This window comes from Danio aesculapii, chromosome 12, assembly GCF_903798145.1.
Source record: "Danio aesculapii chromosome 12, fDanAes4.1, whole genome shotgun sequence".
NCBI classification, from domain to species: Eukaryota; Metazoa; Chordata; class Actinopteri; order Cypriniformes; family Danionidae; genus Danio; species Danio aesculapii.
The window spans coordinates 23835746-23855773 of record NC_079446.1 but is presented as its reverse complement, the minus strand read 5'-3'; the positions used below and the strand labels follow the sequence as shown (position 1 = coordinate 23855773).

The window sequence follows — 20028 nt, the reverse complement described above, 5'->3', positions numbered from 1 at the left end:
AAATGAAGTAAAACCAGTTAGTAATAAGTGAAGCTGCTGATGCTGCTTGTGTAGTTGTTTAAAGTTCCTGTTGAACTAAGTTTGAGAGATTGGAGTTTTCAGTTGAGCCAGGAGTGTCCAAACTCGGGCCTGAAGGGTGCCCTGCATAGTTTAGTTCCAGCCCCAATTAAACACACATGCATCAGCTAATCAATCTCTTTCTATGTACACCAGACCTTCCAGGCATGTATGTTGAAAGAAGTTGGAGCTAAACTATGCAGGACACCCCTGATCTAAGGCCATCTCCACACATACACATGTATTTTTGTAAATGGAAAAAGACGGGGAAAAAACCCTGGGGCTTTTGAAAATCTTCCCCCTGACAAGAATTTAAAAAATTCGTGTTTCAGTGATAATGCATTTTTTGTGTGTGGGTGATTAGCCAAATCATGCAGAAAAAGCTTTAGAAAAGACTTGTGTTTTTGAGAACAGCAGGACCTAAGGTTGTGACTCACTGAAGTCAGTTGTTGTTTTGTGTTTGTCTTCAGTGATTGTGCTTGTTAACAGCAGGAGTTCATCATTAATGTTCACTCTGCACTTTAACTCTGCTCCAGTGTTATTTTAACTCTGTGGGAGTAGGACCAGTGGGAGAAGAAAAGTCAAGACATCAGTTAAAGGGTTAAGTTAATTTTAGATGGGGTATTATGAAAGCAAAACAATGTTAAACAATACCAATAACCTTGATTTATTAACACATTATTCCCTAATTCCCCATAATCTATGTACTTACAAGGTATTTGCCCACCGGCAGCTTTAGTTGCTGCTTGGACTTTTGACAAAGTATACAAAAAACTGTAGATCTATTGACATTGATTTTGTATGGATGAATCAAGAGACCTTCATGATTATGTTGATTGACTTCCACAGTATTTGTGTTCTTACTATGGAAGTCAATGTGATTGTTTTCCCCCAACATTCTTCAGATTAGCTTGTTTTGTTTTCAACAGAAGACAGGAACCACTTGAGTGTGAGAAAAGAACGAGGACATGTTTGGGTGAACTCTCCATTTAGGTGGGAAAAAAAGGGATTGATTGTTCCTGACAATAGACTTTGGTATATAAACTTCGGTTCAAATGGATGACATTTTAGTTGGTGTCTTATATGATTGTAAAACTTGTAATTTTCAGCCAGGACGGTATCTAATAATTGTAAGGCATTTATTTTAACCCAAAAACACAAACACTGAAGTGTATCTAACTCTTAACACATATATACAAATATACATTTATACCAGTGTAAGCTGCTGTCAATAAAGGGTGTGTCAAATGCACATATATAAATATGACCTGCATTTATTTATTTATTTTTACATTTACTATCATGACATTCTAAATCACTGTTAACCTACTTTTACTTAATAGACCAACTAGAGCTTCACCTTAAGTCAAAAAACTAATACATTTGGTAAAAAAAATATATATATATTTTATTTATTTATTTATTTATTTATATATGTATATATATATATATATATATATATATATATATATATATATATATATATATATATATATATACTGCCTAACAAAAGTCTTGTCGTCAATCCTAGTTGTAAGAGCAACAAATTTGGAGAAAAGGCAGAAGGTAGATTTTCTGATTAATCATCTGTTGAACTGCATCCCAATAATCACAAATACTGCAGAAGACCTATTGGAACCTGCATGGACCCATGATTCTCACATAAATATACAGGTTTGTTGAAGGAAAAATCATGGTTTGGGGTTACATTCAGTATGAGGGCATGCAGCAGATCTGCAGAGTGGATGGCAACATCAACAGCCTGAGGTATCAAGACATTTGTGCTGCTCATTACATTACATCAATTCTTCAGCAGGACAGCTCTCCTTCTCATACTTCAGCCTTCACATCAAAGTTCCTGAAAGAAAAGAGGGTCAAGATGCTCCAGGATTGGCCAGCCCAGTCAGCAGACATGAACATTATTGAGCATGTCTGGGGTAAGATGAAGGAGGAGGCACTGAAGATGAATCCAAAGAATCTTGATGAACTCTGGGAGTCCTGTAAGAACGCTTTCTTTGCCATTCCAGATGACTTTATTTGAGTCATTTGTTATTGGAGTGATTGCAGAGATGTATGGATGCAGTCGTCCAAGCTCATAGGAGTCAGACAATATTAACTCTTTTTCCACCGCTCCATGACTTTATATTCTGTACTGTACATTATTCCTGTGAAGTGACAAGACTTTTAAGCAAAGCCAGACCTTACTGTTTATTAAATTTAATAATTAAAAATCAAGGCATGATCATATTGTATTTTGGTAAAATAAACTTAATCTATCTGCCTTTGCCTTTCATATAAGCCACTTCTGATACCAAATGATCAACTAGAAGTTGAGTCAACAAGTTATTATTTGTTGTTCCTAAAACTTGGATAGGTGACACGACTTTTGTCAGGTAGTGTATATAAAAATATGAAAAAAATAATAAATAAAAATAACCATGTGTGTGAATGTATTCTATATCAACAAGTGCAGATGCAAACAAAAGACCACACGTCACACTGCAGTTTTTCCTTTCATTTTTTTTTTCTTTTTTAAAAAACAAGAAGTTCCAAATACTCTGAAACCTGAACCCCAGCACTGACCTCCACCAGCGAATCGCTAGAATCAGAGCGACAAGAACAAAGGTTTCATCAATACATGATCCTAAATACAGCAATGCATAGAGATCTGGTGAACGTCACCAAACCTGGTTCCCTGTAGAGCCCATTGGGTCATGTTGACCAGAGCACCAGTCGGGTCGGCTTAAGTGCAATGTTGGAAGAACTAACGGGTTTCAAGGAGGTTTATGATGTTTTGTATCTTTCCGCCAATTAGCCTGCATGTAACAACTTGTGGAGCAGAAATGGCCTCATATATAATGTTGATGAGGTCATAGCTTTATTACCATGGGCGGACGTAACACTAAATGGTGCTTTGGAGATTGTACTAACTAACCAGCATAGACAACTCGTCTGATATCTAGACCAAAGAATGGATTCTTTGAGCTGTTTCAGGGTCCCGATTGGTCTCTCTGTTGCAAAAGCAACAGCGCCATCATGTGATTATTTGGGTGCAGTGAACTAGAGCTTAAAATTCAGTGCTATCAGACGCAGGAACTGTTTAAATACCATTCGGCTTCGGAATATGAAGAAAAACAAAAGTGAAGCATAATTAACAGCGTGTGCGTCTGGAGTGTTTTGTGTACTGCTTAATAAGCAGTAAGGTTGAAGGTGCTAAATTGTGTGTGTTGTCGAGCGAATTAAGACCAAAAGCTACAAACAGGAGTCCCAGTGGAGTTGCAGATCTGGACTGTCCAAAAAGTCTGCCGAAAAGACACTGGGTGGGGTGTGTGAGCTCAGAGGAGCGAGGACCAGACCCCCGCCATTACAATTACTGCCCCCTGTGACCACGGGTATGTCCAGCCAATCCATTCCATCCAGAGCGGGGTCTTCGAAGTCCAGGCTGGCCGGATGGGACGAGAAGCTCAGGTCACTGGTGTCCATTGGGGATGGCGGGTGGTCCAGAATACTGGAAGTGCTCAGCATTTGATTGTGGAGGTCATCGATCAGGGTTAACGGGCCATCTGGCTCCACACCGAGGAGAGGAGCGCCGGTCGTGCTCTCTAGAAAGTCTTCAAGGCGGCCGGTGGCGGAGCAGGGCCTGTTTTGAGTGTCCAGGAGCTGCTGGGACGGGACGGGCATGGGTTCAGGGTGATGTGCGGGTGGAGAGAGGTGGAGGGGAGATTGAGGAGGGGATGGAGAGGGCGGGTTGGAGTGGAGGTCAGAAAGGGAAGGGTCTTGACTGGCCTTAAATCCAGATGAAATTTCTGAGTTGGGAAAAAAAGAGAGGTTAATTATTGTTATAGTATACAGATGAGTCAAACAAGAGTCAAAACTATAAAAGCTTAATGCTGATTTACAGTGAGCTTTTCTGTACATTGACATCTGTACATCCTGAAGAAAAAAATATTGGCTATTATACATTTTTTACCATGATTCTCAGATGTAAACGGTTAATAAACATATAACATCTATATAACAATATACTGTAATTTTTTACACATGCATAAAAAGTACTTATATATTGTATATATAACATGTCACGACTCATTTGATGAGTGTAAAATACTTTAATGATAAAAGCACAGCTCCAAAATACTTATTTTTTTACCAATCAAAACACCAGGCTTTACCTATTTGTACGCGAGAGTTCCACAATGATTTTGTTTTAATAAAAACAGCTTAGATTAAATATGTTGTTTCATTTTTACAAAAATATATCTTTAATCCATTACAATGGAACATTATTTCACCCATGATGTACTAAAGTAGATATGTTTTCATTTAATATGCTTTTTATAGAACATCACTTGTGTATTTAGCACCATTACTCCTGCCTTCAGTCTCACATGATCCTTCAGAAATCATTCAATTATATTATATTACATTATATTGTAAAATGTTTCATTTGCTCAGAAACAACTGATTTTTGATCAATTTAAAGGCACAGGTCACACAAAAAGTAATCATTTACTCACCCTCAAGTGGTTCCAAAGCTTTATGAGTTTCTTTCTTCTGTTAAACACTGAAGAAGATATTTTGAAGAAAGCTGAAAATCTGAAATCACTCACTTCCACTTTAGGAAAATAAATACTATGGAAGTCAATGGTTACAGGTTTCCAGATTTCACCAGCATATCTTCCTTAGAGTTCAACAGAAAAAAAGTTTAATTCGTTTTGAAACGAGGGTGAGTAAATGATGGTGGAATTTTCAGTTTTAAGAGAACTATTCCTTTAATGCATCTATCCTAAAATAAAATCATCCTAAGTTTTGTTTTCTTTTGTTCCATCTTAAAAAAACTCCCTGATCTAAATCTTACGATTACACGGCAAACTCATTTATTTAAAAAAAATTTCACTTTTTACCTCCACTCTTCATCAGGATTTCAAACAGATCATCTATTTGCTGGTTGTTAGATACATTATCCTGAAAACAGAGAACAGCATTAATGTTACAATAATAAAATAAAAACAGAAGCAGAAGGCGAAAGAATGAAGGGGAAAGAAAGAATGAACACAAGTAAAGGCCATACTTTGAGACGCTGAGGGGGGTGAGGGTTCTGCTTTGGGGAGGAAGGGGTAAATAAAGTATGTCTGTCAAAGGTTGGGCAAATATCCTCCTAAAATAGATGGGTTGAGAAAAATGGAAAAAGAAATGCTAGCTTTAGCATAAAACAAAGCAAGGAGGAGGGTGAAAGGCAAAAGGAAAATGAGGTGTTGGTATTAATGTATGTGATATACCTTAAATGAAGGAGGAGAGGAGGGTTTGTTCAGTGGGTTTGATTCCTCACAGAAGAAAGGCTCAAAGCTTGGTGGAGCAGACACAGGCTGACTGCTCTCCTGAACGCTGGAGGTTTCTAAGTGGAGCCCTGCTTTCTGAACCTGCCAACAGATTTTAGCATGAGTCCAGCACAATCCCTCATATTTCACTAATTATTATAATGAAAATATTATTACATTGCATCTTAGATCTCATTACAATTCACAAATGCAAACAGGTCACTTTATATCAACAATTCAGCTTAAAAGTTTTGGAAGTTTTATTCTGTGATGCTAATTCAAAAACTTGTTAATTTATGTGTTTTACATGGACGTTTCAGAAGTTCCATTCAATAAATTGATGCTGCCGCGTTAACATCTAACACATTTTTAATTTTAAACCAAGTCAATAATTTTGAAGTAATGTGCAACTCAGGTATAAACTGAGCAATTCAAAACCATGCAGCTGTCACTTGATGCTAACTTTAAACAAGATGGTTGAAAAAAAATCCCATATAAGAAAATACTGTAAATTCACTCTTAAAGCAACACTTCACTTTGATTTGAAAACAGGCTCATTTTCCTCAGTCCCCTAATGTTATGCAGTTGAGTTTTATTATGTTTTAATCCACTCAGATGGACTCAGAGCACTTTTAACTTAGCATAAATAACTGAATTGGAGTAGACCATTAGCATTTGCAAATTTCAAAATGAGAGTAAAGTAATATCATTGCACATGCTGCAACCATGATACGGCAGCAAAGTTTCTTGTTTATAGTTATGCCAGAATGAGAGTATAGTTCCTAGACATATCGACCTAGAAAATAGCAACTCTTTATTTTCCTGTCAGAATTAGCACGCGAAATAACTTCAGAATAGTCAAGCTTTGAGTAGGAAAATTACAGATTAAGCTAAGCTAAGCTAAAAGAGCTCCTGCCAGACCTTGGAACGACTGAATGAATTAAATGAAATGGTAAAACTAAAACAAAATCCATAAACGTAAAAACATAATCAAATTCAATTAAATCGTCACATGCACCAAATTTAATCATAATAACCACAAATGCAAAATTCTCAATTGCATAATTTCTGCTCTGGTGTGCATGTCATTGTCTTTCATCATTTCTACATTGCATATCAGATATGCATCTCTGTGTTTCATGCACCTTTAATGACCATCTAAATAACAGAGCTGATGAATATGCCGTTTTTCAGATCTTCACCATGTTTGAAAAAGCACAAGTCATTTCAACATACTTTGGTGATGGGCTCTCGGACAGCTTGTGAATGGTTGGCAGAAGTAGTCATATCAGTAGATGATTGGCTAGGGAGCTTGATGGGGGACGACTGCAATCTCTGAAACAAACAAACCGAAAATTATTTCTCATATAAATGTTAATAAATATATGTTTTAACACTACTTAAAATATATAATTATTATAACATATATAAAGCAGCAATACACACACGCATTCATATAAAGACATATACAGGAACATATACATTCTATTATATAAATTATATATACATTATATTAGAATGACTTCTGAAGACTTATGTAAAAATAAAGCTCCGCTATGAAAAAATAAATAATAACTATAATAAATTAAAATACCAGTATAACAAGCCTACTAAAATATACTATTAAATTAATCATTTCAAAACATTAGCTTCTACGTTCCTTTAATTTGTTTAACAGTTCAATTTAACTATGTAACAAGCAATGAATTATTATTTAGTCACCTGTAGAGTAATCCGTCCATTAGATTTGCCCTGAGGAGACTTTCCCGTCAGACTCTCCACACTATTACTGGTGAGTGCAATCAGATAGCGGTTGCCGTTGCTGTCAGTGACCAGTGTGGGAGTGGGGTGGGCTTTCAGGAGATCCAGTGGGAAAGACGTAGTAATCTGAGTACCAGACTGCTGGCTGACAAACACCTGCGAAACCTGTCAAGTAAAAAAAAAACTTGAAAACAAAAGCCATCGAACCAATTATCTGAGCTTTCAGAAGAGCTGAAGATGCCGCTAACCTGTGGGCTCTGTAACTGATTTTGTGGCTTCTGCTGCTGCTTTTGCTGGCTCTGCTGGATGATGAGTTGCTGCAGCTTTTGTTGTTGTTGCTGCTGCTGCAGTAACGCCGTCTTCTTTTGCTGCTGCAGTTGAGTTTTCTGCTGCTCCTGTACCAGTGTCTTCTGTTGCTGTTGTAGTAGCTGCGCTTTCTGCTGCTGCTGTTGTAGTAGCTGTGCTTTCTGCTGCTGTTGCAGCAACTGTGTCTTCTGCTGTTGCAGTAATTGCACTTTCTGTTGATGTTGCAGCAACTGCATCTTCTGCTGCTGCGACACCTGTGTCTTTGCTTGCTCTTGCTGCACTTTCAATGGGTCCATTTGCTGCTGCTGCTGCAGTAACTGTGTCTTCTGTAGATTCGGTAGGTCCACCAGTATTTGCTGCTGCTGCACCTGCAGTCTGTGAATCTGCTGCAGCTTGAAGAGAGTCTGCTGTGAACACTGAGTTTGGATCTTCTTCAGAGGCTGGATTTGCTTCTGCAGGTCCTCCGAGGTGTCCATTTCCTCCTTGACCTCTTCCTTCACCTTTACTTCCACCCCGTTAGACAGCATGGGTATTTCAGTGTCGACTGCAGGTTCTGTTGGTGCTCCACGCTTGCCCTGCTCCAGCTGAGAACGCAGGGCCTCCACCTGCCTCTGCTTCTGTCTCAACATGCGCGTCAGCTCCTCGATCTGCTTGTCTTTCTCCTGAAGCATTTGGTCTTTGTCCAGAGGAGACAATGGACACGGATCGTGAGGCTGTGCGGCTGGCAGCATCCCCAGGTGAGAGAGGCTGCAGGAGGCCTGCATCTGTCCGAGAGACTCCTCTTTAATTGGGGAAGGCTGGTCTGGAGAGGGGTGCAAACTGAGCTGGGTGAGAGGAGAACTAACCTGTTAAAGGAAAAATACAAATTCTTTAAATGCTGTGATCTTAACTAAAATACAAAAGAAATAGCTTTGATAATAATTTGATCACAGATGACTCCTGACAACCTTTACTTTATTTCATTCTAAACCTGTATGAATACATTTTGTCTGCATTAACACAAAAGTATATTTTGTAGAACTGTAGTAATCATGTTGGTTCCCACTGTCTTCCATTGTTGTTTTTATTACATACAATGGAAGCAATAGGGAAGTGAAACTGTTAAGTTCACCAGCATTCTTCAGAATATGCTCTTTTCAATTCCAATAAGAAAGTCAGTCATAGAGGTTTGGAGAAAGATGAGGGTAAACGAGCGATAATGTGTTCTGCACTTGATGAAAATAGCAAATGATGAAGAACTAATGAATGAATTAAATATTCAAGATATCTATGAAATAATGGTACTGATACTTTGTACATGCATGTTTTCTGACCACAGACTTACCATTTCTCCAAACACATCACCGTTGCAGCTGGCCTCATCTGGACTCAGTGCAGCCACAGAGCGGTCAGACGGGGTAGGAGACACAGGAGGAGAGGAGCTGGTGCTGCTGAAGCGCATGATCTGAGGAGGTGTTGTGCTGTGGACCCTTGTGGTAGCCGTTAAGGGAAAGGCTGAAATTGGTACAGTTGTGTCTTTGGGGTGTTGATGTGGACCAGACTGAACTGACACCTGTGGTAACTGAGCAGGCACTGTTTTCATTGGTGGAGCTCCTGCTGCTGATAAACCACCGTTCTGCTCCTGGTAGTTCTTCAGGCGTTCAATGAGATCGTTTTTTGTGCCCGATACAGTTAAACCCCTCAATTTGAGTTCATGTTTAAGTTCAGCAACCTGGAAGTGAAATGAATAAAAGTCAATAAAAAATTAACCATTTCCTATGAGAACTCATTTAAAAAAAATACATATCCTGGATCCAAAATTGCCAGAACAATGAAGCGGTCACTGTTATTTACTTTAAATTCATCCAGGTTTGCAGGCAAAGTGCTGGGTTTGGCTCCTGCCACTGTAGGCTGGCTCTGACGACTGGGTCCATTCTGATTTGAGGAGACTGCAGAGGAGGTGGAAATATTCTGGGAAGGGGCAGGGCCAGGATTTGTGGATGGCTGCTGCTTTTCAGTAGGAAGTCTACAATTAAACAGATTATTTAGAATAGTTAGGCATCTTTACAATAATATTGTAACCTATTTAATGTCAATTTAATCTGTGTAATATTTTTTTCTTGCATAGATTTGTCTGTACGATTTATTATCCCAATTATGCTTGTTACACAAGTTATTTTTTGCATTTACACTGAACTATTTTGCAATGCAATCAAAACAGATGTTTTTTTGGGTCATGACCGATATTGATAAAGGACTATCAGAAATGCCTCTGTTTAAAGGTTTGGATTAATTGAGATTTTTATTTAAATTACTACAAATATTGAGCAAGTACACACTGAATTGATCAAAACTGACAGTAAATACATTTATAATGTTACAAACCATTTCTATTTCAAATAAAAGCCATTTTCTTTCTATCAAAGACCACTAAACATGCATGGTAACCACCAAAACACTGATGATAAAATATAGTAGTCAACATACAAAGTGGATCAAAAAGTTCTTCAAAACTGTCTTAAGACAACAACGAGTGCTGTTCAATAGTTTTAGTACAACTTTGATGAAAACTTTTGATCCACTTAAAATGTTTTCAACTGTATTTTAAAACACACAGCCATTTTAAATGGCAAAAGATGTTCACACTATAATCATTACTTAAAAGTAGGCTTGGGCGATAATACAGTAATATGTTATACCGCTGGACCTAAAATAGCAACGGTATCAGTTTCAATACCGTTATACCGTCATAAAAACACTTATATAGGAGACAAGTATTAAATATTAAATGTTATTTATTTAATGCCTAAAAATGTGTATGCATGATTGTCATCACGGGACAGTGTGGAGGAGAGAGAGAGAGAGGTGAGGTAAGATGGCGAGTCGCGCACCAAGTGACCTGGTCTCGTAAAAATAACACAACCTCTGCAGTTTGGCAGTGTTTCGACCGAACAAGAAGCGAGAAGTGGCAAATACGAACTAGAGGTCTGCATTCCTGCTGCTGTACTGCGGGAGCCGCGGGACCCGACCAGATGTCTTGTGGTGTGGGAATAAATTTCCGAATAAAGCGCGGGAGCGGTCGGTAATTCTGGTGTAATTTGAACGGGAGCTGGCGGTCTAACAATATCGCTCCCGAGCGTGTAAGCACGCGCTGTTTATGTGTGTGTGTGTGTGTGTGTGTGTGTGTGTGTGTGTGTGTGTGTGTGTGTGTGTATGTGTGTGTGTGTGTGTATGTGTGTGTGTGAATGAGAGAGAGCGTGATGCTGTGTGTTACTTGTTTGGTGCTGTCTATGTGTGTGTGTGTGTGAATGAGAGAGAGAGCGTGATGCTGTGTGTAGCTTGTTTGGTGCTTTCTATGTGTATGTCTGTGAATGAAAGAGAGCGTGGTGCTGTGTGCCTGTGTGTGTGTGTGTGTTTATACAGTCAGCTTGTTATAGGCTGTCCGGATTCTATCATCTAGCTGGGTGGTTTTTGGTTTTGCTCTTCTGTTCGCGAACACATCATCTCTCTCCCGCTAAAATATAGTCCCGCGCAGATTTCCAATACGAACAAGACAAACAGGTGACTGCGAACCTAAGATGGCATATACGGTATTCAGTTTCTGAATGGTTTAGGCACAAGCCAACAGTTTGGTGATGCTGTCTGAGCCTTACATCATAATTTTTTTTTATTATGCACGGTAATACCGTATACGAGGTAAACTAGGGAGGAGGTTTGACGGCATCAAAATTTGGATACCGCCCAAGCCTACTTGAAAGTATTATTGATCAAATAAAGCACCTTCAGTGAGCATACAAGTTCACAACACACTCAAATGAATCCGCATCCACATGTGCTTTTACTCACTTTGGAGGTGCGGGTAAGATGGTGTGGTAGTTGTAGTGCTGCTGCTGCTGGTTGATGATCTGAAGCTGAAGGAAAAGCTGCTGCTGGTGAAGGATTTTGGCGTACGAGGAATCCAGCTGAGGAGGCGGTTCCCGGTCGTTCTTCTGGTCAGGCGGGATATACTGGTGATATTTCAGCTTCTTTACTTTGGGCTTGTTATCTTTGGGTTTCTTTGATCGTTGATAGGTCCGATCTGTGCTGGACTTGGACTGAGAATAGCAAGACATCAAATTAAAATGAGCATGACCCTTTTTTTTGTTTTTTTAATTAGTTTAAAAATTTAATTTTACACTTTACCTTTGTATGACCTGATGGTGGACGGGAAGAGTTTGAAAAGCTAGTTTCACTGGTTAGATTCGGTGGTGGAGAGGCGTCAGACGTGACAAGAAGAGGAGGAGGAGCCTGAGTGAGGAACTACATTATATACTCTGGTTAAATATGGCATGTGATATGGCATCTTTAATGCATCCTAATATGCAACGATGGATCATTTAAAGTAGGGCTGCACAATATATTATATTGTCAATATCGCAATGTAATCATTTCGCAATAGTCACATCGCAGGATATGCAATGTTCAGTTTGTGTTATAATTTATCGTTTGCATGTGTTTTTGATGCCTGTGATTGTATCATGACTTTAAAAATTTTCAGCTGTAAGAAAGATTAATTTTATTGAACTATTTATATCATTCAGTTACTGTACTTGAATACTTTTAGATTCAGGAAACAATAGGGCACTTCATTTTTATTGTATCTTTTTCTTGATTGTATTTATAGATTGTTATGCATGAAAATACTCACAACACATGTAAATACAGAAATTCACTGCAAATAGCACAGATCACAATGAAAATGTGTCTGTGGACCTCAAAAATGTTATAGATAGTGTAATAGATTTTATAGAGACTCCTATTGATCTAACATTATAAATTCTTTCCAAATAGAGATATTATGTCATATGGTTAAATTGTATTGATATTGCAAATATATACTGCAAAATAAAAATATCGCAACGTTAGACTTTTCCAATATCGTGCAGCTCTAGTTTAAAGTACAGACCAATTCAGAGCAAGTTTCCACTCAAATTGGAATAAATTCATTCACGTTTGGATGAGAGTAACAATCGTAAGATGATCGTATTTTCTGAATGAAATAGCAGTCCTGCCCTCCGAAAGCAATTTTCCATTAATCTCATACTCAAAAGCAGAAATTTACCTGAGTGGGTGAGAGGTCTCCGTTCATGTTCAGCATATCAGAGGGGGAGTGTTGAGGGCCAAGACCCAGCGGAGAGTCCTGACTGCACTGGGGATCTGGAGAAAGGGCGTCACTGCTGTCCTCGTCCAGTGAAGAGCTCTCACCCTTCGGAGACTCGGTACCTGAAAATACACACAAGACATTTATTTATTTATGTTTTAATGCCATATCAGCAGCATTGCCAATATTCATGGGAAAACCAATAGTAAACATACAATATATAACATGCAATCATATTGGTTTAATAGTAAACATTCATTGTACAAAAAAATCATGCAAATAACAACACTGAAAAGAGTCATCATTCATCAAAATGAAAGAATATATATAAAAATGTCTCCAGAATACACCTTTTTAAACATTTCCCTTAAAATATTTCCTGAACAAAGACGTTCTCTAATATCATTTGAAAATATGCACTCGATTAAAATGTGTTTAAGCGTCAAACTATTCTTACACACATCACAAATAGGTTTTTCTTCCCCTTTCAACAAATATGAGTGTCAAGTCTTGAGTGGCCAATTCTACATCCTGTATGTACAACCTGATCATGTCCATTTCCAAAATGGTAGACACAAAGGTTAGTTGTTTGATTTGTGCAGGCATACACTTATAAATAGACCATTTTTACAAAAGTCTGACACACACGCTTATCTAGACCAGTGACTAGTCAACTTTTGCATAGTGCTCATTCAACCACACGTTGCGTAACGACACAATGGATGAGTTCTTGCTGCTTATATTAAGTATTACATTCCCAGTGTGCATATGTCATAAGAGATGGTCGGGCAGGCATTTTCACAGAGGCTACCAGTTGCTAAAACTAAAGATCCTGCCCTCCGTGGATGATCACTGTCCAAAGACATGCTCCCTCCAAGGAACAGTAATGTACACAGACCTGATACCAGAAATGATAAAGTGATGGAGATTACTTTATGTCCAACTCATCAGTGTTTTTAAATGGCAGCAACACAACAGGTCCCCAGCGTTTTTTTTTTTTAAATGCGCTAGCAGTAGGAGAATATCCAACTCTGAGTTAAACACAGACTGCAGTATAGCTCTCAAGTACTTGTCTGAGCACTTTTGTAAGAGCACAGGCATTTTCCACTGCTTCGGTGAACATGCACCTTATATGATTGCATAGTGGGAATGCACTGATGACATGACCTGTGTGTGCGAATGGAGTGCAAAAGTAGGCAAATCTTGACAGTTTCAACCAAACATTATTATTTTATTTTTTTTGCTCCTACACCTTCTACAGACAATATAAATACATCAAAACCACTAGATTTAATGAGTGCTACTGAGATATATGGAAACTTTCAGCTAGCATAACAAAATATGTTTAACCAAATCACCTACCCTGGCATAAACTGTCTTGTGAACAAGTATCACATATTTTAAAATTAATACATTTTTAAAATATCGTTCTGCTAGAGAAGATTCCTTTTTTTTAGAAGGTATGATGGAAATATAACTTGATGTGAAAATGCTCTACGATGAGCCCTTCTTCACATTTGATAGAGCAAAAACCAATGGAATTACTGGAGTAAATACACCCAAAATTTTAAACCTTACAATTTGAGGTGAATTATACCTTTAAATGGGTAGTTAAATTAAATTTCTGCCTTCATTTACTCAGCATCATGTCATACTAAACTAAATCATGAAAGATATTTTAAATGAAAACTCAGGAATCTGGCTTTTTCAAAAATCTATTTTAAAACAAATGTAAAACAAGGTCATAAAGTCAAAGTAAAATTAATATATATAAATCAAGTGCTTTAATCCAAAGTTTGTGAAGTTGATTTGAGGGTGATGAAAGAGTTTATAGATAAAATGATGGTTTTTGGAGGGTGGAGGGTGGCTATGAATTATAACTTTTAAAACAAATTCAAATGAAACAAATTAAAAGTGGTTTTAGATTGAGAATGAATCAATGTCAACAAAAAGTATGTGTTTGTTGTTCACTGAAGTTCAGTTGCTACATGAGATGACAGATGTAATTAACACTAAATGTATCTGAAGGCTTCTCCTTTTTGCCAACTTGACAAAAAATAGATTTGCGTTATTGTCATTTGTGGAGAAAATGCTTATGGTGCTTAAGCAATAACACCAACACAGCTGACATTGCTATAACTCTGTGCAACATAAACGCTGTTATTTGCAAGGTGCAAATTATACATTGCCAATTAGGGGATCAACTTTTTCGGTAATCTTAGTTTATGTAATACATGCTTCATATATATAATTCAGTTACATTTAATTTATTAGTTAAACCTACTTAGATTTTCAGTGTTTGAGGGATTTTGAGTGTATTCTGACCGACAGTAATCTCTGATTAGCTATTGAGCAGATGTGTGATTCTGAAAGACAACCTATGTTTGATATAAAACAAACAATGACAAGTTCAAATTCCTGCACCAATAAATGAACGACCATAAAAGATTGCACTTAGTTAGTTATTTTACTGTACAACTTCCATGTGCGAGCAGGTGTTAATTCAAACACAGACTCTGTGGCTACTTTTACTTTACTTTTAGGCTACATGTCAATACAAACACCTATTTTATAAGAAAAGTGTCTTGTGAACACTTATGGGGTCTATTAGTGCTCTAGACTTGTTGGTTTCATACTGCTGAATGAATATTTTCTCCCTCAAGATTACTTGGCATGAATATGCATACACAATGGTACGAACTATCATAGGGGTGGTCAAATGTACATTTATAAAGGGTTCTTACACCTTTTCCAAAGTCAAATTGAAGCACTTTTTAAGGACTTTGCATGCACATTTTAATCATTTCCAACAATTAACATGTGTACGACATACTTGCATACATTTACATTTATTTTAGTTTTTCATTTCAAAGGATGCAGATGATAAAAAGGAGAACCAGATCAAGGTATAGGCACGTGACTGCAGAGACTCTCATTTTATTTAAAAGCAAAGAGATTTGTTTAATTTTATTTAAATAGTTAATTATTATTACCTATTTAGTCAGATAAATTATTACAAAAGCCTCACAATAACATTTAACCAAATTTCAAGTACTTAGCTGAGCACTTTTCAAATCTTAAAACCACTAGATTATTATTTTTAATTAATTTATAAATAATTAGATTCAATTAATCTAATATTTAGATACAGATCACAGTTAACTCTATGTAACCGTTTACAGGGCACCCCCAAACATTTCTTTTGTTATTCCTCAGGGTGGATTAACTGCTAATTAGGAAGGTTCAAACTCCCCAAACCACCCTGTAATTCGCACCCTGGTTATTTGACAGTGGTTTCAGACTAACCAATGAGTGCGTGCACTGGCAGGATGTTCTTGTGGATGAGCTCGATGGGACCAGGGCGATGGGAGATTTTATCGTTGAGATCGTCAGCCAAACGGGCTCTTTTCAGCTTCAGCTGCTTGGCCTGCAGTGAAGGCTCAGCTGAAGTTTCTGTGGGTGAAACAAAATTGAATCATTAACAAAATAATTCCTTCCTCCAACATAAAAAGCCCCTTAAGTCCTTTAAAAGTCACTGACTGATATTTGTTTTACATACTGATGAACTAGCAGTTTCTGTTGTAACTGGAATGGAAAACATACGAAAGTATATATAAGTTATAGAAAGATCCTTCACTCCGGAATAAGAGCTGAAGTCATTCGAATTAATAAGATAATAACAGTATATAATAGCAGATAATTAGATAACACTGTGACAATTATACAGTAAAATAAATATATAACATAGTGAATATATAATATAGTAAAAATAAATGTTTTAAATGTCATATTTTAAAACAATAACATGACGCTTACCTTCTAGGATGTGCATCCTGACCAGTTCTGACCTCTCCGGCCGGCTCCTAATCTTCCGCTTCAGGTAATCCTCAGTCTATGGCAGTAAGAGAGAAAATAAGGATCATATTGCAGGAAAAAAAAAGCTAATTCCTGGTTTTCAAGTAGAACAAGAAAGATAAAGTCACTCACGCGTGCTCTCTCCAGACTTTTCCTCTGTTCGTGGAAAGCAGCCGAACTCTTCAATGCTGTATATTGGAAAAAAACAAGCAAAGCTGATTTTATTTTCTGATTTTCAGTCACAGGAATGTGTATTTTAATTAGCTGAGATTAATTAGCCAAGTATTATCCAAAGTCAGTTGTGTGAGATGTAACAGAAACCCCAGAATGTTTCCAGTGTGAACCAAACCATTTCAAACTACTACCTAATATATTTTTCTACGATGTCTCTTGTATTTCCAAGTATTTTTAATACTCATATATTTGTTCCCTTAACGAAAACCTGATATTGAGGAACTATGAAAGCAGAATGTAAAATTAGTCATTAAAGGTCATCTTGAAAGGTCATACTTAAAAAAAAAAAGGAACATCCCCCATATATCAATATCAAATCACCTGCTGAAAGAACAAAAGGAGTTTTGTGTATTAAGAGCAAGCGTGTCTGTCTGCCACCTGCTTTCTGCCTGCTGTGATAAATACATTTCATCAGATATTCATTAACTTTTTTCTCTATTAAAGGGATAGTTCACCCCAAAATGAACATTTACTCACCATCAAGTGGTTCCAAACCTTTATGAGTTTCTTTCTACTGTTGAACACTATAAAGACACTGTGAATAAAGGTGAAAACCTGTAACCACTGACTTCCATAGGAGCAAAAGAATTACTATGCAAGTCAATGCTTACAGGTTTACAACATTTTTCAAAATATCTTCTTTTGTTTTCAATGGTAGCAAAATGCAAACAGCAAGTTTGAGACAAGTAAAGGGTGTGTAAATTATGCCATATTGTCATTTTTGGGCGAACTATGCTTTTTTTTATTATCTTTTTTGTTAAATAGTTTGATCTAGTTGAGCCATTTTCCAATCTATCAGGTATTAATATCTACAACAGTATATTGTGTCTGTGTGCGTATATATTTATTGTGCTGAAAATAAAGGGGAAACAAAAACAACGGAATACTGCAGATATAACAGGGTTGTAATAATACAGTAAGAATGTGATGTAATGGTTGATTGTGCAACCGAATTGCTTAAATTTGTAAAACCACAAGCCAGGGTGAGCACTGGGCTGGTCTCTGCAGAAGAATCTCACAATATCAAATCTGCAGCAATGTGCAAAAGTTTGGGGTGAATCATTTTTTCTTTTTTAGTATTTTTGAATGAAAACTAATGGGCTGTAATGGCTGCTGAAAGCTTAGATTAGGAATCAAAGGAAATCAAGTTTTTATTATGTTTTTGGTCAAATATATGCATTCAAAGTGAACTTATGAGACCTCTCTTGGTAGATGGTAGAACAATCAAGATTCCTCTATGATTTTCACAATGTGGAAAAACATCTACAGAATAAAATAAATCCAGTCATAAAATTGTATTACCTATATGTATCAGGTGGAATATCACAAAATCTTTGCAAATTTGGACTATATCAAATAGTAGTTCTGTACAGAGAATCAAATTGCATTAGGAATGTCTGTAGTTAATAAAATGCAAAAGACTTCTTAAATATGAGTCTAAGTAAAAGGAATGCTGCCTTTTTGTCTGAGAATAAATATGACAATAACAATTACACACAGATACACAAGTCTTTACAACAACTCATCAAATAAGTTTATTATGATATTAGAATGATTATTTAAGTTATTTTAAGACATTATGGCATGAACTACCAGTCAAAAGTTTGGGGTCAGTTTCGTTTTCATGTTTGTTTGTTTGTTTTGTAAGATAATGATACTGTTCATGAAGGCAGCATTTATTAAATTAAAAAAGTTCAATCATTAAATATGTATTAAAATTTTAAATAACTGCTTTTTTATTGTATGTAGTTTCGAATGAAATTGTTACTCCAGTCATTGTTGCTTTTATTATTATTATTATTATCATCATTATTATTATTATTATTATTGTTATTAATAATAATAATAATAATAATAATAATAGAAATAATAATAATAATAATAATAATAATAATAATAATAATAATAATAATAATAATAAATATTTGAGTGATTTCTGAAAGTTCATGAGACTCTGAAGACTGAAGTAATAAAACTGAAAATTCATCAATAAAATCACTGTAATAAATGATTACATTAAATGATAAACTACTTTTGAACAGTTATTGCAATAACATTTCACAATTTTACAATTTATACTGTATTTTTGATGAAATAAATGCAGCATTGGTGAGCAGGAGAAGCTTATTTTAAAACATTTAAAAACCCTTCTGACCCCAAACTTTTGACCGGTAGTGTATGTAATACTCCTATTCAGTAGAATATACTTCAAGTAGCATTAAAAACAATAATAATAAATATAATAATATATTTTTATTTAATTACACAAATGTTTCTCCTACATTTAATTCCAACAGTATCAAAATCAGAGTTTAGAAAAAAAGATAAAAAGATATTTCTTTGCTAAATTTTTAAATTGTTGTTAAATGCAAATGTTATGATTTCTAGTAATCGGACAAAACCTTTTGATTGAAAAAATTATAATTTACAAAAAAAAGGTGTCCAAACAATTTCAATATTACACCAAATTTTACACAAGATTCTAAAGCTTTTATTTTGGAAAGAAAAATGTAATTAAATTTATTGATAACTCTTCTTATTACATATGTATATTTTTACAAGTGTATATATTTATTGTGTACTGATATACAAAAAAAAAAAAAAAAGTTAAATATAATATATTTTTCTAATATATATATATATATATATATATACAGTATATATATATATATATATATATATATATATATATATATATATATATATATATACAGTATATATATATATATATATATATATATATATATATATATATATATATATATATATATATATATATACACATATACATACATATATAAACATACACACACACACACACACACACACACACACACACACACACACACACACACACCACAAATCTCTCATTTAAATTAATATTTTCTATTGGAAGCTTTTCAATATTATATTTGTGCATATACTTTAGATTTGTCAGTACTGATACAAATCTAAAGCTAATCTAACTAAATAATTTATTATAATTGTCCAAAATTAGTACACCCAAATGTATATGTTAGGGAAAAATATTAAATATTACATTTTATAAACAATTAAATGTAGATTTTTCTAATATTTCGCATGGCAAAAATTTTGTTCAAATGCACCTACATATATTGCCAATAATTTGTATTTTTTATATATATATTTATATCTAGAATCTTTTAAAATAAGAAATCTTACACCACGTTATGTCCCAAGCACCCTCGTACAGTTACATTAAACAGTTATGAAACCTTAATGTTTTCCTGCAGTAATAGCGTGTGCAAAAACTGCAGATTTTGACATGAACATTTAGAGTGAATAATTGTCTTGCTAATGCTGCTATTGCTGATGAATATTTCTTCATGTTTAGCACTGCATGAAGTTAACAAAACA

At 35.7% G+C, this 20028-nt stretch overlaps 1 protein-coding gene across 5 annotated transcripts in view; it reads right to left on the bottom strand.

Moving 5' to 3' along the window:
- Positions 1 to 2562: 2562 nt before the first annotated feature.
- Positions 2563 to 20028, bottom strand: part of mrtfab (myocardin related transcription factor Ab) — a 53483-nt gene continuing 36017 nt past the window's right edge. For 4 of the 5 annotated variants that reach the window (XM_056468988.1, XM_056468989.1, XM_056468991.1 and 1 more), the window contains 15 exons: positions 16549 to 16604; positions 16378 to 16453; positions 15868 to 16014; positions 12523 to 12683; positions 11604 to 11720; positions 11268 to 11515; positions 9276 to 9447; positions 8767 to 9153; positions 7385 to 8287; positions 7098 to 7301; positions 6612 to 6710; positions 5337 to 5477; positions 5129 to 5215; positions 4962 to 5022; positions 2563 to 3863 (listed from right to left, as the gene is read on the bottom strand). In XM_056468988.1, coding sequence (XP_056324963.1) covers positions 3310 to 3863; positions 4962 to 5022; positions 5129 to 5215; positions 5337 to 5477; positions 6612 to 6710; positions 7098 to 7301; positions 7385 to 8287; positions 8767 to 9153; positions 9276 to 9447; positions 11268 to 11515; positions 11604 to 11720; positions 12523 to 12683; positions 15868 to 16014; positions 16378 to 16453; positions 16549 to 16604 — 3413 coding nt within the window. In that variant the 3' untranslated portion in view covers positions 2563 to 3309. The remainder of the gene's footprint in view (positions 3864 to 4961; positions 5023 to 5128; positions 5216 to 5336; positions 5478 to 6611; positions 6711 to 7097; positions 7302 to 7384; positions 8288 to 8766; positions 9154 to 9275; positions 9448 to 11267; positions 11516 to 11603; positions 11721 to 12522; positions 12684 to 15867; positions 16015 to 16377; positions 16454 to 16548; positions 16605 to 20028) is intronic. The other variant, XM_056468990.1, reaches the window with a different exon arrangement.